Source organism: Mus musculus, chromosome 15 (assembly GCF_000001635.26).
Source record: "Mus musculus strain C57BL/6J chromosome 15, GRCm38.p6 C57BL/6J".
In the NCBI taxonomy this organism is placed as follows: domain Eukaryota; kingdom Metazoa; phylum Chordata; class Mammalia; order Rodentia; family Muridae; genus Mus; species Mus musculus.
Window position 1 is genome coordinate 93421032 of NC_000081.6, and position 24806 is coordinate 93445837.

At 42.7% G+C, this 24806-nt stretch overlaps 1 protein-coding gene across 24 annotated transcripts in view; it reads left to right on the forward strand.

The window, feature by feature from the left end:
* Positions 1-24806, forward strand: part of Pphln1 (periphilin 1) — a 93569-nt gene that overhangs the window by 22687 nt on the left and 46076 nt on the right. For 16 of the 24 annotated variants that reach the window (XM_030248516.1, NM_001358749.1, NM_146062.3 and 13 more), the window contains 2 exons: positions 2983-3044; positions 20470-20681. In XM_030248516.1, coding sequence (XP_030104376.1) covers positions 2983-3044; positions 20470-20681 — 274 coding nt within the window. Of the gene's footprint in view, positions 1-2982; positions 3045-9247; positions 11943-12615; positions 18724-20469; positions 20682-24806 lie in introns of those variants that run through there. The other 8 variants (XM_030248522.1, XM_030248519.1, XM_030248520.1 and 5 more) reach the window with 8 other exon arrangements.

The following is a 24806-nucleotide window of genomic DNA, read 5'->3' on the forward strand; positions in this document are numbered from 1 at the left end:
GTGATGAGCCGGTGTCAACACTTGTCACGTTGTGCTTATAATTTCTGTATTCTAGCATGAAAACCACTGTGGGGAGATGGGCTTAAGCTGACAGTCTCACCTTTCGTTCACATTCTTAAGGTCTGTTTGCTTTTAAGAGCTTTACTATTTGAGAATAGGGCAGTAAAGCCAGGTTTCAAATAAAAAACACTTAAAATGTTAGTTACTTAGATTTAATGTGGTTTTGATAATCTAGAAGGTATTTAAAGTTTTCATAGTTTGTTTTATTGACAGGTTGGAGGCAATTATGTCCTAGCTTGCAAATTACAATATTCTTGTACACAGTTCATCTTTTTCTTCTTTTCTCCATCTCTCTCTGACCTGGTAACCAGTAGCATGGTTATTCACTGTGTGTTTGACCTCAGTTGAAGAGGGGGAGGTGAGTCCTGAGGTATGTATGGACCTCCAGGCCTCGTGGTCGTTCACGGTTGTGACGCTGACGGCTCTAAAGTGGAGATAGGCCTTGGTAGTGGTTTCTGGTGACCGTGGAGGAAGTTTGCAGTGCTACAGCATCCTTCCTTACCATAGTGCCTGCCATTGTGCTTATTTATAGTGCCATGCTGTTCCTTTAGGAAGGGAAGGTCTAGATGCTGGGAAGGAAGCATTTCTGTACAAGGGATACAGGTGTTACTGAGACCCATCCTGCAGGTAGTCTCCGGGAGAAAGGATTTAGTTGCAGCACGAGCATCTCTTGCTGTTTCATGAGAACTCTTGCGTCCATTTGAGGAGTTTGGTTTTCTCTGGCTGATGTCTGACATGAGCATGAGCGTTGTCTGAAAGCCGACAGTGTGGGTTCAGGAGCGGCACGGGTGCTCCGGTCATCCTCCCAAGTTGTCCGAGCTGGCTCCGTTCAGTGGTGAGAGTTCTAGCTCTGCACATCAGGAAGCCTGCGGTTCAATCCTCAATACCACAAAACAAAGCCATGTTAGCACAAAATCTTGTTTGTTCTTAAACTTTAAGTAACTTTTTTTCTCTTCACATAACCAACTGGCACACCTATGGTCCTTAGTTCTTTTAGAACACGAATGTATTCTTACTGGATCCAGTGTTTTATTATTATAGCTATGGAATTTTTTATTTTCTCCTGATTATATTTAAAATTGAAAAAAAATATGGACACATTTTATTTATAAAAGTGTTGGGTTTATAATGTTGAATAGGAAAATGAAAAATAATATTAGCAATATCAGTCTCTTACTGTAAATAATTTGCATGTTGTGTTATTTATTTTTTTATTTCTTAGTTTTCTTTTTCTTTTTATTATTATTATTATTATTATTTTTTTTTTTTTTTTTTTTTTTGGTTTTTTGAGACAGGGTTTCTCTGTGTAGCTCTGGCTGTCCTGGAACTCACTTTGTAGACCAGGCTGGCCTTGAACTCAGAAATCCTCCTGCCTCTGCCTCCTCAGTGCTGGGATTAAAGGAGTGCGCCACCATGCCCGGCTCTTTTTAGTTTTCTTGAGACAGTATCTCTATAGCCCTTGCTGTCCTGGAACTTGCTATGTATACCAGGCTGGTCTTGAACTCACAGAAATCTACCTCTGCTTCTGCCTCTGGAGTGCTGAGATTAACAGTATGTGTCACCATGTCAAGCTTATATATTATCATATGCATGTTTTTCTTGCATGTGCCTCTACATTGTGTATGTTCAGTTCCCATAGAGGCCAGAAGGTGGTGTCCGATCTCCTGGACCCCAGTTAGCAGCTGGGTGTGGGCCACCTCTGGGTGTTGAGAATCAAACCTAGGCTCTGCAAGAGTAGCAAGTGGTCTTTATCATGGAGCCATCTCTCCAGCTCCATATGGTTGGGTTTTTTTCTTCTTAATATTTACTTATTTTTTTCACATATATGTGTGCTTTATCTTCACATACACACATCAGATCCCATTACAGTTGGTTCTGAGCCACCATGTGAAGCCAGGGACCTGAACTCTGGACCTCGGGAAGAACAGTCAATATTCTTAACTGCTGAGCCATCTCTTTAGACCCTGTAGTTTGTTTTTAATGTCTCTTTGTGCAGGAGTCTTTTTTTATTTTTTTATTTTTTTTTAATTTTTATTTATTTATTTATTTATTTATTTATTTATTTATTATAAGTAAAGTACACTGTAGCTGTCTTCAGACACTCCAGAAGAGGGTGTCAGATCTCGTTACAGATGGTTGTGAGCCACCATGTGGTTGCTGGGATTTGAACTCTGGACCTTCGGAAGAGCAGTCGGGTACTCTTACCAACTGAGCCATCTCACCAACCCCCAGGAGTCTTTTTTTAAAAAGATATTTTTTTAATGTATGTGAGTACACTGTTGCTCTTTTCAGACACACCAGAGGAGATGGTTGTGACCCACCATGTGGTTGCTGGGAATTGAACTCTGGACCTCTGGAATAGCAGTCAGTGCTCTTAACTGCCAAGCCATCTTTCCATCCACCTGTGTCTTAAAGGACAAAATGTGCCTCACTTGATTAATTTAAAATTTTTTAACACATATAATATTAATATTCCTTATCAGAGATAATTCTTGCTGGATTGCTTCTAATTATGCCTTTATTGAGTGGTAAATGAGAAAAGAAAACAAGTAAAGTGGAGCGAGCACTAAGTTCTTCCTTGAACTTGAGCCTGAACATTGGTGAGAGAGCTCGGGAAGGAAAAAGGTTGAGCAGGGTGCACTCAGACACCAGGATCTGCTGTCACGTCTGTTTGTGTGTCTGTGGCACTAAGTCTGGAGTCTCCTGGGGGAGTAATGCAGTTTTTACAGCACAGGTAAGTGGTGCCTCAGGTTCCTGGTCATCTTTAGTAGATGGAATGGCTGACTTGTGTCTTCATTTCCTCTCTTTTGGAAGTTCAGGCATCCCGAGAGACGTGATCTTACTCTCACTGTAAGTTTACCTCAGAGGCTATTCAGAAGACGCTGGCTGACCAAAGCCCCATTATTACTTTGTGTTTTTCAGGATGAATCTGGCTACAGATGGCTAAGAGATGATCATTCCACAAGCCGGCAGCCTGACTACAGGTAAGTAGATACACATAAGTCCTTTGATTCTCGACTCTGTCACCTGCTGTGCAAATCAAAGTGCAGCTGAACTGCTTCATTATGGTTTGAACTTGAAAGCAGCAAGCATTGTGTCTTTTTTGACTGTGATGTAGCTAGTAACTGATGTTCCTCGGTGGTTGACATTTTATTTATTTTTATTTTTTATTTTTTTACCTCCCATCTTTAAAGATTTATTTATTATATGTAAGTACACTGTAGCTGTCTTCACACTCCAGAAGAGGGAGTCAGATCTCCTTACTGATGGTTGTGAGCCACCATGTGGTTGCTAGGATTTGAACTTAGGACCTTAGGAAGAGCAGCTGGGTGCTCTTATCTGCTGAGCCATCTCACCAGCCCTGGTTGACATTTTATAATTGATAATATATTTCAAAATAAGTTTGAATTACAAGATGTAGTTTTACATAACTGTAAAGTAAATTTTTTATTTCTCCAGAAGTAGCCTTTGAAAGTACTCAGCCTGACAAAGTGTCTTCTATTATAAGGCATTTTCTCTGGTTGTCTATTTATTTATGTATTCTGTTTTCTTCTTCCTGTGCAACTAGTGCCCAAGTAAGGTTGTTAATCCCACTATTGAGTTTTCCTGTGTTCAACTGTTACAGCACTCAGGCTGCTGCTATAGGTCAGAAGTCCCAGTTGCTCGTTAAGCCGGTAGCTGACCTTGCTATTATTCACATATTTGGTTTTTTAGACAGGTAAAGACTTTCAGGAAGTCTCCAGAGACTTCCACTGAGATTTCAGAAGACACCCTAGGAGGTCAGGCACTGTATGGCTAGGTTGGAGTGCTGGTGCCTGCCTGCCCCCAGAGGGTAACGTTTGAAGCCATTGAGTGAAGAAGCCCAAGATGCTGCTGATACCTAAGGAATTTGGAGACATTAGGAATGTGGAACATTTGTTCAAGAAAGCTGTAGGCAACCCACAAGATAGGCTTGCATTGGTTTGGTTCTTTGCTATTCTGTTTTTTCCTTTTGGAATGGGTATTTTACTGTTTACCACCGTATTGCTTAGCTATTTCCTCTGACTTAAAACTTCTTTCTCTGGGAGAAGGGAGTCTTATAAACTTCAGAAAACTACTGATACAAGAACAAAGAAACTCAGATGGTGGCAAGGTTCACAAAGCCACTCCCCTTAATATATATACAGTGAACAGTGGCTGGCCAAGGCCAAACTGTCCCAGCAGAATTGATTGTGAGTCCTGCAGGGAGCTCCAGTCCTCCCTGCTAAAGTGGGCGTTGGGGTAACACAGCTGCCTTGTACGGAACCCGAGTTTGCTGTAAGCCCTGATTTTGGTTTGCGTTGGTCATCAGTGTCTTCTTTGGGAAAAGGAAGGGAAAGTCACACAGCACATTGTATATTGGAAGTAGGTGACTTGGTTTCAGGATTTTTCAGGGGCTCACGAGTTTGCTTTGGGACTCAGAAGAGATTTTCCTCTTAGACATTTGTATAATGATAGAACTGTTCTAACTATATATAGCGGTAGATTCCTTTAATCCAGGAGGCAGGGGATGGCTAGTCTCTTAGTTTGAGGCCAGCCTTATCCTCATACTGAGTTCTTTGCCAGCCCGGGCTAGACAGTGAAACCCTGTCTCCAAAACAAATAAAAAACACTTAGAAATGAATTGAATACATTTCATATTCTGGGATGGATGTGAGCTTTTTGGGGACTAGGATGCTATGGAGTACCCCTCATAACTTAATATGTTGAATATATGGTTCCTAGTTGCTGGTGCTATTTAGGAAAATGCTAGAAACTATAAAATGGGGCTTCGCTGGATGAAGTGAGTTACTAGGTGTGTGTGTCCCCAACTTAATGCCTGAAATTGTGAGCCGGAGTAGATGATGCCTTCCTTAAGTTACTTTCTCTTATATATTTATCACAGTAAGAGAGGCTGACTATCTCTTATGAATTGTAAAGGGAAAAGAACCCCAGTCTCCTAGAATATTGTTCTTAGGGCCGGGGGTCATAGGTGAGAGGGCCTGGTCACTCCATGGGATGGACAAGGGATTGTATGTCCTAGAAAGAAGACTGGAAAGCAGCAGACAGGAGGGAGACAATAGACAGACAGCAGGGAAGTAGTGAGGGTACAGAAGAGGAGCCTATACTGGAGAAGGAGCTGACAGGAGATACCACGATGCATCAGCCGCAGATGAGGGGTGCACAAACAACAGAGAGCTATTTACACACACAGCTCCCAATAGGGACCCTGGAAGTAGAAATTATGGGGTTAGGCTCTAAGTCAGACCTTTCACAGGCTCCAGGGTCCTCCTCTTTCCAGGTTCCCTCACCTTCATCCTCATTGGTCCCATTAGCCATAGCAACTTGTAATGGTTAGAGTCGTGGGGGGGGGGGGAGGGAGAAGGAGACAGTCGAAATTTTCTTGACCTTCCATTACCATGGCAAGGACTTAACCTGCCACAATCCTATAGATTCCAGAATTAGACACTAAAATCCATTTGATCTAAGCAAGTCAGTCGCTATTCTCAGTCGGCTGAGGGATCAGTGTGGGAGGGCCAGTTATCCGCTCCAAATCCTGGAGTGTGATATAATAGACAGAGATGACAGCTTGGCTGCACTTTGGTTAAGGAACCCATTATCAAGAGCCACCTTTTCCTTTTCCTTTTCCTTTTCCTTTTCCTTTTCCTTTTCCTTTTCCTTTTCCTTTTTCTTTTCTTTTCTTTTTTGTTTTTTGTTTTTTGTTTTTGTTTTGTGAGACAGGGTTTCTCTGTGTAGCCCTGGCTATCCTGGAACTCACTTTGTAGACCAGGCTGGCCTCGAAATTCAGAAATTCACCTGCCCCTGCCTCCCGAGTGCTGGGAATAAAGGCGTGAGCCACCACGCCCAGCTTCTCTTTCTTTTTCTTGAATGAGTAGCTAATTGAGAGTGGTGCTGTGATCACTCTGACCTAGATGATCATCTCTGGAACTGCTCAGCAGCAGTGGGTGTCTGAATCTTACAGTTTGGCAAACACAGCTGCAAGAACGCTCAGATTTTTAGTAGATTCTTCAGATTTATAGTAGATTCTGTCCCCAAAGAAGCAATAGAAATAATAGATCCTGAGCAGTGGATGAGTTTGTAGACATTCCGCATTAGTGACTGTATACAATGGATAGCCAACTGCATATGCAGAAGGCCACTGACTTGAACTTGTATTTGCTGTTCTGAGTGGTGGTAGTAGGTTTGTCTACACTGGATTCCTGCTTGCCCTGCTTGTGCTAGCACTTACCTCAGCTCCTATAGCAAGAGTGATAAAGGGTAGGATTATGAAAAACAAGAACAGCAGCAAACTATTTAAAGATGCTATTGGCTGGGCGGTAGTGGCGCATGCTTTTAATCCCAGCACTCGGGAGGCAGAGGCAGGCAGATTTCTGAGTTCGAGGCCAGCCTAGTCTACAAAGTGAGTTCCAGGACAGCCAGAGCTATACAGAGAAACGCTGTCTCGAAAAACCAAAAAAAAAAAAAAAAAAAAAAAAAAAAAAAGCAAAAAGCTATTGATAAATTTTACCAGAAGTCTAGGAAATTCTACGGGCCATTGGAATTCTAGAAAATTAGCAAATAATAAATCAACTGTCAGAACCATAAACAAGTAAAATTTAAAATACTCCAGCACAAGGAAGGTATTGCCCGATAAAGGAAATGTCCTGGCTGACAGTGGAGTGTTACATGGCATTCTTGGCTGAGGAGCACGCCCATTCCATAAAGATGTCAGTTCTGCCAACATCAGGTCGTACACTTATTATTTCTATAAAAAAAATCAGTTCTTTGTTTATTTTAACTAATGGAAGTTGGTAAACTGGTTCTAAAGATAACATGAAAGAATAAAGAGTTAAGTGGGGTGGGGGGGGTTGATAGCCTTGAAAAAGTGTGAATAGTATACAAATACCATATGTGGGGGACAGCAGCACAGACAGCAGTAGTGCAGTGGCCGAGTGAAGCAGGGGAGGAGGAGGCCTAGTTGGGGGAAGTTTGAGTTGTAGCAATGGTGCATTCTGTGCCTACAAAGCAGAAAGAAGAAACTTGAGTAAACACTGCTGGGACAAGGATTTAGAAGGAAGGAATATTGAGCTCAGTATGTCCCAGCAGTGTCTCTGATTAAGACCTAGAGAGTAAAGAAGACATAAAATTCGCTTTTGTGTTAGGTTGGCTTGTGGTTTATTATAGGGATTTATAAACAGTTCTTAGATTTTATTGTTTTCTTTTTCTTTTTTCCAGACTGTCTGTGTAGTCCTGGTTGTCCTGGGATTCTGTGGACAGACCTGCCTCACTGCCTCTCTCCTTCTCTCCCTCTCTGCCTCTCCCTCTGCCTCTGCCTCTGTGCCTGTCTGCCTCTGCCTCTGCGCCTCTGCCTCCCACATGCTGAAGGTGTGTGCCACCAACACCCAGCTCTGTTCATTTTTATTAACAGTTCCTGTTTTAATTTTTACTGTCCTTTCTATCCTTGTGTGTGTACGGACTTTCACATAATGAAATAAAATCAGGTATGAGTTGAATGTGAGCCTGTAATCCCAGAGCGTAGGAGGTGCAACAAGGATGGAGAATTCAAGGCTGTCTTCACCTTAGACCCTATCCTTTTCAAAAATGACTTTTAATTTTAATTGTTTTTGTGTGTGTGTGTCTGTCTGTCTGTCTGTGTATGTATTTATTTGTTCATACCTGTACACTGCTCATAGAGGCTAGAAGAGGATATCGGATCCTCCTGAAGTTTGAGTTGCAGAACGTTGTGAACTGCTTCCCAGCCTCCTGACATGGGTGCTCAGAACTGAACTTGGGTTTTACTTAGCATACAGTTAACCACAGAACCCTCTCTCCAGCGAATCCCCTGTTTTGAAAGAACAATGAGATGGATAAGCGAATGGGGAAATGGCAGAAGTGATCGGCAGTCAGAGCACATTCTGCTTTTGCAGAGGCCAGGGTGGACTTACGCACCACCATGGCAACTAGGCTGTCTTTCCTCACAGTCCCAGGAGCTAGCCTTGGGCTTGGCTTCGGAGGCTTCAGGCACCACACAGTGCACGTATAGGGATACAAACACTCATATAAAATTCAAGAGTATTTTTAAAAAGAATTTATAAGTCACACATGAATTTCTAATCCCTATAGCCACATCAACATATTGATGTACATTCTGTATTTTTTGTCCACATTCCTAAATACTTAGAATTTTAAATTTGTGTGGTAGATTCATGTTATGTTATATATATATATATATATATATATATATATATATATATATATATATATACCATGACCTACATTTTCGAAAAATAGTTGTTTGTGAAAGAGCCTTCAAGATTTTTATGTTTCATTGAGTTTGTTTGGTAATGCTCAAATAATAGCCCACAGTGTGCCTACAATGCCACATTATTCAGACACGAGTTTTATAGCGTCACAGCAGTTGCAGCAGATCTCAGTATGTAGTATCCTTTTGAAACATTACTTTGGTTTCCCCAGTAAGTTGTCAAATGAGTTTATGGACTAAAGGGAAGAAGTCTTTTAAATTTCACAGGTGTTAGTATTAAAGAGCTGAAGGGTATTTTCTTTTTTTAAAAAAAGATTTATTTATTTCATTTATATGAGTACACTGTAGCTGTCTTCAGACACACCAGAAGAGGGCATCAGAGCTCATTACAGGTGGTTGTGAGCCACCATGTGGTTGCTGGGATTTGAACTCAGGACCTCTGGAAGAGCAGTCAGTGCTCTTAACCGCTGAGCCATCTCTCCAGCCCTGAAGAGTATTTTCATTTAAAAAACAAAACAAAACAAAACAAAACAATTAACTCTTAACTTAGATGATGTTCTTTTTCTTTTCCTCCTCCTTAATGTAAATATGTTTGCAATTTCCTTTATGTAACTGTTATAACCATATCCCATAATTTGGTGCCTTTTAGTCTGGTCCTATCTTCATATATTCTGATTATTTTCTGATTATGCACCACCATTGCTTCTAATACTATTCTATTTTAAAATTCATTTATCATCAATCGTCATTAGTAAGTTTTCTTAACTAGTCCATGAGCATTCAAACAAGATAAATTCTCTGTTTTTATGTTATGGCGTTTATTATATATGCTGTCTTCATTCATTTATTATATTTCTTTTATGCCAGATATTCTTCTTAGCCTCTCAGAGTACGAAGGTGCTGCATTCATGTAGCCTACATTTTCATAATACATAGAAAACAAATTATGAGTAGTAAGCAAGCATTAATTATTCATAGTTAGCAAATAACAAAGTAGCTTCGTTCAGAAAAAGAAAGCAGGTTGAAGCAGATCATTCCCGTCTTCCTGTCTGGGTTTAAGTTTTACTCACAGAGACAGCTTTCACTGCCTGTCATCTGGCTGTTGGCTGTGGTCTTAGCAGACAGATACATGGACTCTTTCCTACATGTAAGATTGTAGCCGTAGAACGTAGCTGTTGCTTTAGAACAACCTTGACTGCATTATACACCAAGCAAGAGATATTGCTAGTTATATGTATTTGTAGTGTTCTGAGCATGTAAAGAAAGCCTTGTCAGTGGTAAGTTTCTGCCCTTCCAGTGGAGTAGGCACAGTGATTATTTGAACTGTGGGAAGAAACTGTAAGAGCATTCAAAGTTTTAAATTTATAGACGAGTTCTTAGAACAGTTCAGAGGACTCCTGTATCCATCTACTAGAGGTCACATTGAGTCTCCATCCATGCCCTAGTGCTACAGAAAGATTGGAGTGGGTTCACAGTTACCTTTACCGTGACCTCTTTACTTTGTAACGACTTAGTCTTTCTTTAGGTCTCCTGTTTTTGGCAAGATGTACAGTGCACAGAAATTCTAAGAGTATTATTTACTGAGCCTAGGGCTTTAAATATGCCAAGCAAGCATGCTACCACTGAGCTGTATCCCCAGCCTTAGATTATGTGGCCTGTCCTTGTCTGTTATACACTTTGCTGGGACAATCCCTAAAGAGATGTGTTCTTTGAATTGCATATTGGACGATTGATTGATGATTGTACATGTTGATTGGTTCGCTGTTTTATTGTATTGATTTTTGTCACTTGTTGAAGCTAAATTTGCGGACACTAGTAATGTGAGTTAATTTTCCCTTGGGAATCAGCAGTGGCTTTTGAGGCTATGCTTTGCAACTGCCAGTCTTTTCTCAGGCTTTCCTAAACCTTCATGACATCAGTTTTTCTTGCCCGAATGACCTGCTGAAATGGTTACAGACATTTTTTTCCTTCCCTCATATTCATGTTTTGAAGCTTATGTTACTTTAATTTCATTTTTTGTTTGTATTGCTTTGCTTTTGAATTAGTCCATGTAGCTCAGGACGGTCTTCAGCTTACTCTATAATGGAGGGTGGCTTTTAATTTCTGGTTTATTTTTATTATTTGCTGCCTGTATTTCTCTAGTGCAGGCATTATAGGTATGTACACCTAATTTATGCTGTCCTCGGGATAGAATCCAGAATAGTGTGCTAGACAAGTGCCCTACCGGCTGAGGTACATCCCAAGCCCTACGGGATGAAGCTGTGATCCCTAGCATGATGCTCTTAAGTCCTGCTTTTGGGAGGTAGGTGCTTTTCATGCATAGTGCTTGAATTCTTGTAAATGCAGTTGGGATCTATATTAAGAATTAGTGGAACTTAATTCTCTCTTCTCCATATGAGGATATAACAAGGAAACAACTAACTACAAACCAAGGTGAAGGGCTTTGCTATACATGAGCTCTGCTGGTTCCTTGATCTTAGACTCTGTAGTCTCCAGAGCTCTGAGGGCTAGACATATGCTAGGTATGCATATATACAAAGGTGCCCGCTCTTTTACAACTCCATTTGTTTTATATTATATTTACTTATATTGAGGACCATAAATTTGTGGCACTATAATTTCTGTCAGTGAGGGCCCTGACTTTGAGTTGTCAGCAGAGATTATCCCCTTTAAGTCTTTTGTTTTTAGACGGCTTACTAAGGTACTCAGGAGCCTGAGCACTGACACATTATTTGGGTAGTTCTTAGGGTAGTATTTGCAGAGTCCCTCTGGGACTGATGTTCATGTGACATACATTTAGAATGGACACCAGTGGGAACTGATGTTGCCGTGCTAATACTCTCACTGATTGCTGCTGAAACCAAGTCCTTGAGTTTGATCCAGAAATCCCGTGTCTTCTACAAGTATCTGTGGAGTATTATATCATTTATGAGCTGATTGGGGCACAACTCCATCTCAGACCTAGCATGAGTATCAGTATCTGCTTTGTTTGTTCACATTCTTCATGCAGTTCATCTTGACCCTGCAAATCTTACTTTCTAGATGGAAGCAGAGAGAGACTGGGTTGGTTGTGGGCTTTCCTCACCACCCCAAGAGACTCCTCCAACAAGGCCACACCTCTCAGTCCTTCCTAAATAGTTCACCAGCAGGGGACCAAGCATTCAAATCCTCGAGCCTATGGGGTCATTCTCATTTAATCCATCAGTTACATGTTCTCCAACTTCTTAGGCACATAGACCATGTTCCCTGGCCCTTCTCTGCAGATAGGTGTGTGATCTCATGACCGGTTCACCTCTAGTGGAATGTGAGTCGGAGTTCTGCCCCTGTGTGTGGAGTTTCTTCTCTTCCTCCTCCTCCCCCATTGCTCCCTTTATCCCTTCCCTCTCTGTTTCTACACCCCCACTCCCAGCACTCTTTGTGTAGCCCAGGTTAGCATAGATCCCAGCACTCTTTGTGTAGCCCAGGTTAGCATAGATCCCAGCACTCTTTGTGTAGCCCAGGTTAGCATAGAATTCCACTTCCTTCTGTTCCAGAATGCTGGATTATGTTCTACCGTTGCCCAGCTTTTGGCATTAAACACATAGCCTTCATCTGTGATCTTCATGGATCCTTGAGCACCTTGGTGGGTCTTTAACCTTCTGGCACATTTGTCCAATGTCTTACAGATCTAAATAACCTTGTGTCGATTCTGTTGTTTTTCACTTACCTTTCCCAATGAAGAGAAGACCCTGGTTAGTATTTGAGAGGGTCAGCTTACTGCTTTTTAGATAATATTTTGATATTTTAATTACAACTGTTTGGGCATACCCTTCTCTTTCTCATTCTCCCTCTTTCTCCTCCCTCCCCCTCCCCCGCTACTAATACAGTTTCTCTGTGTAGCCCTAACTGTCTTAGAACTTAACTTTAGAGACCACCTTGCTTCAACTCAACAGAGATCCTCCCCCCTCCCCCGGAGTGCTGGGATTCAAAGTGTGCGCCACTACACTCTTAATGTCTTTTAAGAGTAGGCAGAATCGCTTCTCGGCCTTTTGGCTAAGATCAAGTGTGTCAGAGCAGGCAGATACTCCCCACCCCACTCCTGAACACTGAATAATAGGTCAGATGGACGCTCCCTCTGTCCACACTGCATCACATTAAAGATCGGAGACACTTGAGGTTTGCAGTTGATTTATTCTTAAAAACTTTTACCAAACTGCTTTCCTAAAATGATTCATGAAGCCTTAATTTCATTTTTAAGTTGCCATGGGCTAGAAAAGCAGCCAGTATATTGTGTGGAGTATTTTTATAGAATTCACTGAGAGGGAGAGGAGGTCCTGAGATAGTGCGTACGGCGCATTTGCTCTCTCCTTTTCCTTCCCTGACAGCTCTTTCCCTACCTCATTGAAAATTCTCCCCAGCTAATAAACTTAAATGCCTGTAGCAAAATGGGTCTCTGGCCAATGAAACAACTCAGTGAGTATAAACATCTGCCACCAAGCTTGATGACCTATGTCATCCTTGACACCCACATCGTCTGAGGAGAACTGACTCCTGCAAACTGACCCCTGACCTCTGTGCTGTGCTGTGTACATCTTTAACTGTCAGGCTGGAAGGGCTCATCTGCCATGGCCTATTTGGTTTGACCTGTGGCATTGACAGCTGCAAATAGTCGTTCAGGGAAGAATCTGAGCTCTTGAGGGGTGGTGACGTGCTCAGTGGCTGCGCTCTTGCCTAGCGTGTACGAAGGCCTCGGTTCAACACCCAGGGCTGTGAAAGGAGGAAATGAGCCTCTGAAGCAGCATCAGGTTCACTGTGGGAGTTAATGGGTGTGCGGGAGGCCGGGGGCGGGATCCGGTCCAGGAGTTCTTGCTGGCTCTTCTTCCCCTGCTTCATTCTCCAGCCTGGGTTTCCCCTGTCTTCACTGCCTTGGGCCTTCAGTGTTTGTTATGCAGCTAGATGCTGTCCTCAATCCAGCAATGCACTTTGTCATAGCACAAAGCAGCAATTCATTCAAAAAATGTGTAACCTGAGACTTCATTGTAAACATGTTGGTTGTATTATAATTTTTTATGTGTATGTATGTATGCAGTGTGTGTGTGTGTGTGTGTGTGTGTGTGTACAAGTGCAGATGTTTGATTGTTTTGAAACAGGATCTCACTGTGTAGCCCTGGCTGCTCTCCTGGAACTATAGACAAGGCTGGCCTCAGGCTCACAGAAATCCACCTGCTTCTGCCTCCTGAGTGCTAGGATGGGATTATAGGCGTGAGCTAGCATGTCCACCTTATTTATATATTTTCAGAACCCTTTAGCCCCTTGAGTATACTGCTTGCTAGTCACTCTGTAGATGTCATGAGTACTCAGGAAGCTAGTGCAGAGGATCTTTGTGTCTAACCACCTTTTCTTTCCTTTGCTGTGTATGGAAGACAGACTGCTGTGAGTAGCTCTATAGTAAGGTAAACCTAGAGCCCCTTGCCCCTCACTGTGTTCTCCCACTAACATCTGATGTCCTCACAGAGTAGTCAGTCACGTTTGAAACTAAATTGGGTCTTTTCATTGCCTTGCTTAAACTCTGTAGCAGTGAACTGCTAAGAGACCCAGGCCCTCCCTTACCAGGTTCACTGGTCTTAAACACACAATACATAGTATTTTTTTTTTTAGATTTATTTATTTATTATATGTAAGTACACTGTAGCTGTCCTCAGATACTCCAGAAGAGGGCATCAGATTTCGTTACAGATGGTTGTGAGCCACCATGTGGTTGCTGGGATTTGAACTTGGAACCTTCGGAAGAGCAGTCAGCGCTCTTAACCACTGAGCCATCTCGCCAGCCCCCTTTTTATTTTTAAATACCTTTATAAAACGATTTTTTAATATTGAATTGTGCTTGTGCACGTGAGTACAGATACCTGTGAAGACCAGAGGCTTTGGATCTTCTTGGAGCTTGAGTTATAGGCACTGAGCTTCCTGGTAGGGAAGTTCACTCAGCCTGCTGGGTGACCCTGCCTGCCTTTGCTTGTCCACAACCCAGAACAGAGTGGCTGCATTCTCTTTTTCACTTTCCACACCTGGTTCGTAACTGCGTGGAGGCCCTTTTTTCTCAGCTTGTGCTTCCTAAGTGATTTGTGAGATGTATTCTGGGAATAGTTCTTATTCCTCAGTGCCTACTCCAAGCCAACGCTGTCCTTGAACTTGCCCAGGTAGATACCCACCCCCAAACATGTTTCTAGAACTTGACCCCTCTTCCTTGATAATTAGAATATCTAGCTCACTCTTTCCTGCTCACTCTGACTACCTGCCCATCTCTGAAAATATGGAACAGTTATTTTTTTTGCGTGTTTCAGCCATTGTCTTCCAGCAGAGCATGGTCAGACCTGAGAATCTTTGGGAATTCTTAGACTGCTCTCCTGAGCTTTGAGTTTCTGACTTCTAGCTAGTAGACAATTGCGATACATATGCACTCTTACACATTAGTAAGGTCCTCTGTTTCAGTCCTTCTCAGAGACGTTTTGTAAACAGAGGAGTCCCGGGGGGGGGGGGGGCGGGTTGTTAAAGTTCAGAATTTAGAATACAGTTAGAAGGCCTGGAGGTTCTGCTGTGGCTACAGAAGGAGTGTCCATTGAGTTGGATTTTTGTTGGCGTTCATAGGTGATGTGTAAATTACCGGGGTGTGGGGCCGATTCCATCAGCTCTTCCTCAAGCCATTTCTCCACGCTCTCTCTCGGCCCCTCTGTAGTCACTTGCTGGGTGAGGCCTTCTGATGGACGGGGTTCCCTACCACTCGCTTTGCTTCCTTCCGCCTGTCTCCCTTTGTGGTCTTCTCTTCTGTTCATCTCCTCTCTGCTCCTGTTGGGCTGAGCGTTGGGTTGTCAGTTCCCGATCTGCAGTAAGGAGGCCTCTTTGTCCACCTTCCACAGCAAATAGGCGCCCCCATCAAAACAAGATCAGTTCCAGGTCCAGCACAAGTTTCTGTCTCGACCATAAATCACTAGGCTGACAGGTGTTTGATTTCTAATAATCTGTTTTCCAATAGTCGTGACTGACCCGGTCACATGACATGGAGATTGTAAGTGTAGGTGTCTTCCCGTGTCTGCAGTGTCTCAGGAGCTTCTCCTAAGTCTCCTATGCTTTCTGCCTTTGCTTTGTAGTTTCTCTCCTGATAACTTTTCCACATAATACCCTTTCACCTCGTCTGTGTGTTGTAAAGCTGACATGGCTTCTTTGCACCTGAATCTGGCCTTCCAGGATTGAAATCTCGGGTGGCGTTGTTAAAACACTTGAAATTTGCCTTATTTAAATAGAAGTAAGTATTCCATAACTGAAAAATGTATAACCTTGAGTTTTTAAGATGAGAACACAGTATAAAATACTTCAGTAGATTTTCAAGTCCTGATTATGTGTTGATAAGACTGACATAGTGGGTTAAGAATTGATAAAATTAATTCACTTATCTGTTTATTTTTGTTTTATAGACAGGGTCTCACTGTGTGACCCTGAGGAGCTTCATTTAGATACGGTTGTTGCATATGTGACTCACTCACTTCATACCACAGACTTGACCCGACTCTTAGTTGTGCTGATCAGTGTGTTTGGGTTTATTATTGTTCACACACACACACACACACACACACACACACACACACACACACAGTCAGGATGGTTTCAAACTCACTAAGTAGCTAAGGATGATGTTGAACTTTTTTAAAAAAAAGTTTACATTTAGCCGGGCAGTGGTGGCGCACACCTTTAATCCCAGAACTCAGGAGGCAGAGGCAGGTGAATCTTGGAGTTTGAAGCCAGCCTGGTCTAAGGAGTGAGTTTCCCAACAACCCGGACTTCACAAAGAAACTCACAGAGAGACTTCGTGTCAAGGGGAAAGAATTTAATTCATTTTGTGTGTGTATAAATGTGGATGTGCTCCTGCTCCAGTGCGCATGATGTGGTCAGAGGACAAATTGTAGGAGGCGATTCTCTCCCCATGGTCCCGGGGATTGAATTCCAACTGTCAGGCAGATAGATGCCTTTACCCATCAGCTCTCTTGTCTTTCTGATCCTCCTGCCTCCACCTTCAGAGCGCTGCAGTTATATCTGTGTGCTGTGTGCAGTCAGACCTGTGTGCTGTGTGCAGTCAGACCTGTGGTGTGCTGTGTGCTCAGCTTGATATGGTGCTCCCTACCAACAGCTTCACATCAGCTTACAAAACAAAACTAAAACAAATAAACAAAAATCTTACCAGTGAGATCCTGGAACTCTCAGTCCCAAGTGGGATGTCTCCCTTCCCTCTGTTCTCAGGAAGCTATGTGGAAGAGGATACAGGTTCTTAAGAGCCAGTGGGGATGGAAGACAGCAAGGAAACCAGGCCTCCTACACACAACAGGACTGATGCACTAGAAACTCACAGAGACGGTGGCAACATGCACCAGAGTCCACACAGGTCTAAGCCAGATGGGTTCCTAGTGCTGAGAAGAAAATAGGCCCACGTCCCCACCTCTAACCCTGAGTAGCTCCAGTCAATAACTGCTTCCAGATGAAGCATCCGTTTTCTCCAAGAGATCTCACCTGGGAAACGGACCACACTTAAGGGCAGGCCCCACACCCAGCAGGAGATGGCCAACTCAAAGTGAACTCATGGTATTTTGGAGGTTCTTTGTCTCATGTTGCTTTGGACGTTTTATTTTTCTTTTCTTTTTTAGTCTTCCGTATCTTTTGGTTATATGGTTCCCTAGTTTGTTTTTATGGGATGTTTGTGTGCATGTGTGTGTCTCAGCATCTGTGTGATTTCTCTGTGGCTCTTCTTGTCCTGTTTGTTTTGTCCTATTCTGGTTTGTTTGTTTTCTTTCTTTTGTTTGTTTGTTTATTTGGAGACAGGGTTTCTCTGTGTAGCCCTGGCTGTCCTGGAACTCACTCTGTAGACCAGGCTGGCCTCGAACTCAGAAATAATTCTGCCTTTGCCTCCTGAGTGCTGGGATTAAAGGCGTGCGCCACCACACTCAGCTTTTGTTTTCTTTTTATTTTATCTTCTTATTTTTTAGATGCTTGTTTGTATTCTACTGAGAGGGAAGTAGATTTGGTGGGTGGGAAGGTGGAGAGGATCTGAGAGGAATTGGGAGAGAGAAAACCATAACCAGAATATACTGCATGAAAATAATTTATTTCCAGTATGAAAAGAAAAAAACATAAGAGGCTCAAGAAGCCACAAGGATGAAGCCAGTGAACAGCACTCCTTCATGGTCAGCTTCAGTCCTTGCCTTGATTTCTCTCAATGATGGACTGTGATCATGATAGATAAGCGCAACAAGTTCCCCTGTCCCTCCCCACTAGTCATAGAATCTAGCAACAATATTAAATTATAGGACCAGCTCCCTCAGACATTTACTGCTAATCCCCTGTCACGGATCCTTAGTACATGCTGAACTTCCCTAGAGCCACTGTGATACCCTCACGGCTGACAGAGTAGAGGCGCTTTGCCTAAACAGGTCCTTGGGGAGTTGTTGTGACACCTTTGCCCAAGATGTTAGGCAGCAGGGAGGCAGGGATGAAGTGGCTGAGTACTGATCACCACATTTTGCGCTGTGCTTTGACTGCCCTCTGGTGTTGCGGTTAGGAAACTAACTCAGTGGTTCATCTTTTCAAAGGAAGAGGTAGGTGGTGATTTTAGCTCTGATTTTGATCCTGCTGCTTCTCTTTTCACTGAGCAATCAATAATGATCCTTTAAGCTCTGTAGACAGTCTTTGTTCTCCATGGAATAAGCTTTACTTTTCTGCCTGTTTTCATTCTTTAATCGCACGTCTTTCTGCATGGTAGTTTCTAGCCCTGTTTGCTAAGCCTTCTGTTTCTTTTATCTTTTATTTTCATCCTCACATGCTTAAATCCTGTTCTTTGTACCCAGTCGTAAAGAGAGAGCTAGTAATCTCTTCTAAACTAACATGGCTGTCTATGCTTGTTTACCTAGATAGTGCATGCACACTTCACATGTAACCCGCTCCCACACATGTATGGACCGTCCCTGTTTCTCAGATTGGCCAATCTCATTTCACTGATATTGTGCTGGAATTCTGAGAATCCGCATCCTGTATCTTTTATGCTCTGGCAGACAGTCATCATTCCATCTAAGCTACCACTGTTTCTTCCCTGGGATATGTAAATTCCCCTTCTTCTCTCTTCTCCCTTTCTTATCTTCCCGACTGCATCCACATCTGTTGTGTGTATTGGTTTAGTGTCGGGTTTTCTTCCTGTCCTCAGAGTCCAGAGCTAGCAGAGACCTTGTATCGCCCACTGTGGCATCCTCTTCTCCATTGAGTCTGTAATACAGTTCTTAAGACCTGCTGAGTATGTATCTAGCCACTGACTGATTAGTGACGTCGGAGTGAACCGCACTTAATTACATCAGGATTCCTGAATGCCTTCCATATTGATGCTTCTTTATGTGAGTTACTCTAAATGAATTTTAGGTGATTTTTACTTTTTCCTAGGGAAACATAATTGTTTCTGAAGGGCAGTGTATTTAGGGGGTTATTGATTAGCTAGTGCTCAACTGAACTAAGACAACGAGCTACATGTGTAACGCGGACTGATAATCAATTTAAAATTATTTTCAGAAAAGGCTTTGGGTTTGGTCTTCAGCATAAGGAAAAGAAGGAAAAATAAAAAAATAAAGATAAAAGTATGGGCTGGAGAGATGGCTCAGCAGTTAAGAGCACTGACTGCTCTTTCAAAGGTCCTGAGTTCAAATCCCAGCAACCACATGGTGGCTCAGGACCATCTGTAATGAGATCTGATGCCTTCTTCAGGTATGCAGGCAGAACACTATACATAATAAATTTAAAAAAAAAGACAAAAGAAAAAATGGATAACTTAAATTTAACATGGGAAATATGCTTAATTAAAACTTCTTTGAGCCTTCTCTTTATAGAGGTTCTTTTTAATTTTCTTTCTTTTTTCTTTTTTAAAGATTTATTTATTTATTACATGTAAGTAGACTGTAGTTGTCTTCAGACACACCAGAAGAGGGCGTCAGATGTCATTACAGATGGTTGTGAGCCACCATGTGGTTGCTGGGATTTTAACCCAGGACCTTTGGAAGAGCAGTCAGTACTCTTAACCACTGAGCCATCGCTCCAGGCCTTCTTTTCCTATTAGAGAGGTTTATATCTGAATTTACTTAGTAAGTTTGAATTAGTTGGATGTTTCTCCTGTATAAGGTTTTCCTTCTCTTCCTCCCTACCTCTTGTGTTTCTCTTTTCAGTGCTAGCATCAGACCCAGTGTTGAGCATGTAAAGTGATCCCAACGACTGAGCTGTATCCTCAGCCCTGACTAAATTTTAAGATTTATTTATTTATGCTTACTTACCGCTTTGAATTGATACTGCTTAATACGGTTGTTGAATTTACAGAAAAAGACCACAATGATTTTATAAAGGTGGTAGGATCGGTAAGTCTGTGCCCTGAGGGCACCAGGCTGAGCCCAGGATGTAGTAGCTAGAGACAGCATCAATAATGTCTGGGTTTGATGGATCTCTTTAGTTTGACCTTGGTGTCTTGGGTCTTTCAGGATTTTAAGGTATCCGTGCTATTCTCTTATCAGTGCCCTGCCTCCCCATGAAAACAAACTGATTAACTTCTAACTTTGGAGATAAATGTATGTACAGGTGGGGTGTCTCTTCTGGGTGCCTGGTGAGGAATTTTCAGATCATGTTTTGAAACATTTACATAAACTTTATGGGTGAACATCTCGGGTGTGAACTCTGAAGTGTGGCCCAGCAGGGAGCCTCGTGAGCGCCATGCTGTTGGAGAGCGCCATGCTCTTGGAGAGCGCCATGCTGCTGGAGACAGGCTTCCGACTCTGCAGCCTTTGGATGAAGGATGCCCATCACTAACATGTTTAGAAGGGAGAAACCTCTATTTATGAGCTGCTTTCCTTGGAAAGTTTTGCAATTCCTAGGGGTTTCTGAGAGCAGAAGAGACTGGTTTGTTGTTGTTGTTTGTTTTTCTTCACATTTTGGAATACAGTAGCCGCACACTTAATCTCCTGGTCAAACCCCAGCTGAGAAAAGTGGTATGTGCTTAATCATAGGTTGGTAAAAGTTTCCCGTTAACTAGGGGAAACTTGCCATTTTGTGTACATTTCTGGATAGAGAATGCAATTAACTAATCTTTCTTTTATCCTTCAAAGGGACATGAGAGACGGCTTCAGAAGAAAGAGTTTCTACTCTTCACATTATTCGAGAGATCGGTCTCCCCATAAAAGGGACGCTCCCTTCTTCAGAGAATCCCCTGTCGGCCGGAAGGACTCCCCACACAGCAGATCCGGCTCCAGTGTCAGCAGCAGAAGCTATTCTCCAGAGCGAAGCAGGACTCACTCCTTCCATCAGTCTCAGCATAGAAGTATGTCTGCTTTTCTTGTTTCCTCTCTAAAGTGCATCTCCAGGGAGATGTTCCTACAAGGCATGCTTTTCTTCTGTCATTGCGAACACTCAGAGACTTGACAGAATAGTATAGTAAGTGGTGCACATAGCATTCCTCAATTCTCTGTGTGACAACTCATGTTCAATTCTTGCGGTGTGTAAAAGAGAGTCTTGTCATCAAGTCTAAGTCAGTCCACCCCCGTCCTTTCTAGCAGTCCAAACAAGAACTTATCGTTCTTGTTGGATTCTTGTGTTCAGGGAATATCGATATAAGTCTTCTGTTATTGGCAAAGCAGTAGAGCTTCACAGAACACATCTGTTTTGCATATAGATGTGTGAATGGTGACAGAAGAGGTAGCACTGAAGGGCTAAAAGGAAGGCTCCGTGGATAAGAGCAATTTGCGCACTAAGTTTGATCCTTAGAACCTATAGAAAAGGGAGACACAGGGGTTCTATTCCTCGTTCTCCTAGACAGATGGGAAGCTTGCCGATCATCTAGCCTACTGTACACAGTGGTGAGCATTGAGAGACATCTCACACAAGGCAGAAAGTCAGGGCCAACATTCAAGGTTGTCTTCTGAATTCCACGTGTGTGCCATGATCCTTTTGTGTCTGTGTTCCTACATGTGAATATGCACACACCCACAAGGTTGTTTGTTTGTTTTAACGTATTTAATGTGTATGGATGTGTTGTCTGCTCCTCTGTGCACCAGCTGTACTACTTGTATGTCTGTGACTGCCCGGTTCCCTAGAAGGCCAGAAGGGGGCACTGGATCCCTTAGAATTAGAGTTATAAATGCTGTGAGCCACAATGTGTTGGTGGGAATTGAATTGGAGTCCTCTAGAAGAGCAACAAGTGCTCTTAACCACTGAAATTCTGTCTAGACCCCGAAAAAAAGAATTTTTTAAAAAGTATGTTGTGGTGGTTTGAATATCCTTGGCTCAGGGAGTGGCACTATTAGGAGGTGTGACCTTGTTGGAGTAGGTGTGGCCTTATTGGAGGAAGTGTTTGCCTTTGGAACAAGATGTAGAAATCTCAGCTCCTTCAGAGTGTGTTAAAATGTACCTTATAATTGAAATCCTGATATGATTTTAAATAGTTCTATAAATACAAATATTAAGTGAAGATAACAATTTTATTATTCCTTATACCCTTATTCTTTTAATTCTTCAATCCCAATCCTATTCCAGCTAGGGGCGGAACAAGAATTTCGATGAATACAGTAGCTTTGTTACTGGGCTAAGTCTAGCCCTTATGTGCGTGTGTGGGTGCATGTATGTATGTGTGTGTGTGCGCGTGCATGCGTGGGTGCATGCATGTGCGAATGTACACATGTGTGGCAAGAGGACTTCTTGGGTGTCATCTTCAGGAATGCTTTCTGCCTTCTTTGAGATTAGGTCTCTTGTTTGCTGGAACTTTCTACTTAAGAGTAGAGCAGTGATCAGGGTCTGGGGCTCTGCCTGTCTCTGCCTCCTCAACATTAAGATTTCAAGCATGTGTAACCATGTCTGATTTTTCTGTTCAACTGAAAAAGTTCATCTATTTATTTAATTTTTCTGTGGGGGTGGGGGTATACACACATTTGGCATATGTGTAGAGGTCAGAAAACTCCTTTCATCAAGTAGATTCCTGCCTTCACTCGCTGAGCCGTCTCCCTGACTGCATGCCTGGATTTTCCACTTGGAGGCTGGGGGTCATTCAGGCTCTCGTGCTTCTGAGGTAAGCACTTCACCGCAGGTGCCATCTTTCCCCAGACATCAGTTCTTTCCTTATTGCTAGTGTGTCTTTTCCCTGCCCTTGTGTGGGTGGATGTCACCAAGTGGATTTTTCCCCAAGAGTACGGCTTGGGGAAAATCCGTGTGAGCCCCGTGTAATTGAACTCAGACTGTCACAATTGGCAAGGTTTGTAATTAACAAGCCATCGAATGATTTTTTTGCTCTTGTTTCGTTTGTTTACTTTGGGAGGGTTTTCAGGTAGCCCAAGTTGGCTTCAGACTTTGCTGAACTGGCTGGGAGCTCTGCTCTCTGCTAGCTCTGCTCTCTGCTAGCTCTGCTCTCTGCTAGCTCTGCTTTCTGCTAGCTCTGCTCTCCGAGCTCTGAGCCTGCTAGCTCTGCTCTCCGAGCTCTGAGCCTGCTAGCTCTGCTCTCTGAGCTCTTAGCTGCAGGTGTGCCGCCCCACACCCACACCCACGCCCCGAGTCCTCAGCTTGACCTCAGCACCTGGAAGTTTTCTCTCTGCTCCCTCATGGGAGCTGTGAGCACATGGGCTTTAGTTGCCCATACTTACCCTAACCATGTAGGGTTACTTTATTTCCTTATACTTTAATCATTTATAATTTGCTTAGCATTAAAAGTGACATCAGAACCACTAAGTTCACACTCCACACTCATTCTTCAGAGTCCTTGTATTTTTTAAATTAGTGTATATTAACTGTACAAAATATTTTTATTAATTTATATAATGTACTTTGATCATCTGTCTTCTGTCCCACTGTCTCCCATCTTGTGATCCCCTTGTTCTCCCCTATCTATACTATATCTATACTATACTATATCTATACTATACTATACTATATCTATACTATATCTATATCTATACTATCCCTCTGCATTTAAACACTGCAGTCACAGGTCACAGATGGGAGAAAATATGCAGTGTTTCTTCTTCTGAGTCTCCTTATCTCAGTCATTACAATCTTGTAATTATTTCACAAAATTCCTAGTCATCTCTGTGGTCCCCTTGCTTGCATCTTAATTTTAAACCTTCCATTGTTAAGAGAAACTCAGTATAGGATCTGTGTTGTGGAGTTTGTTTCTAGAATTAAAATATATCTGTCATGTCCATGCCTGTTAAGTACTGCATTCAGTACAGTAGTCTGTATTATATAACCAATAACTTCATTATCTATAATTATGCTTTCTGGTTTGGGTTTTCTACAGTATCCCTTGTTCTTGTGTGATTTGAAGAAAAGCAGTTGTTAAAGTGGATGTCTCTGGGTACATCTTACACGCGTTCTCACGACCGGCCAGGAAGAACACAACAAACCAGAATCTTCTGCGGCAAAACTTTATTGCTTACATCTTCAGGAGTAAGAATGCAAGCCCCAAGCCCCCTGCTTACATCTTTAGGAGCCAGAGCGCCAGAGCGCCAGAGCGCAGAGCAAGAGCTCTATTGTTTACATCTTTAGGAGCAAGAGAGCAAGCCCCAAGCCCCAAGCCCAAAGCGAAAGCGAAACCCCGTCCCTCTTAAGGGGAGTTATCCTTCCTAGGACGTATCACTCCCTGATTGGCTGCAGCCCATGGCCGAGTTGTAGTCACGGGGAAGGCAGAGTACATGGGGTGGAGAACTACCTTTGGCACATGCGCAGATTATTTGTTTACCACTTAGAACACAGCTGTCAGCGCCATCTTGTAACGGCGAATGTGGGGGCGGCTTCCCACAGGTACATTTATCCTTCTCTTAGCAGGTAATCCTATCTCAAAAAGAAAGTATTGTTTGGAGTATTAGATATATCCTTAGCTATTACTTGTAAGAAGTCACTAAAGACAAACTCTTGGAGGACTTAATATTTGTTTGAAGCATTTAAGTTATGTCTATAACTTTGCTTCACTTCAGTGCCAAGCACTTTATCGCTAGTATATGGACCCAGTGGAAGTGCTTCCAATGGCACCAGTTTCAGTTAGAAGTTGAATATGTCTTTAAGATGGTAATGAACTTAATAATACACCTTCCCCCCCCCCCCCCAAGCTTCATAATTAGAAACAGCACCTTACGGTTTGGGCTGCTGGTTGTCATGATCCGAATGGCTTACTGTTCCTGATAGCATCCAGTGTTTCATGTAGCATGTGACACTACTTAGTTTCATTTCTATGATAAAGTATCTTGATAACAAGTAGCTTAGGGGAAAGGTCTTATTTCAGCTCACAGCTGGGGTTTTAGTCCATCTCTCAGGGAAGTCAAGGTGCCGGCCGGGGTTGGAAGTGACCAGTCGGGTTATGTCCATATCAAGAGGTAGCCATGAGCTGTGAACCTCGTGCACAGCTCTCTTCCTCCAGTGTTGCACAATACAGGGTCCTGCCTAGGAACTGTACAAACCTTAGTTG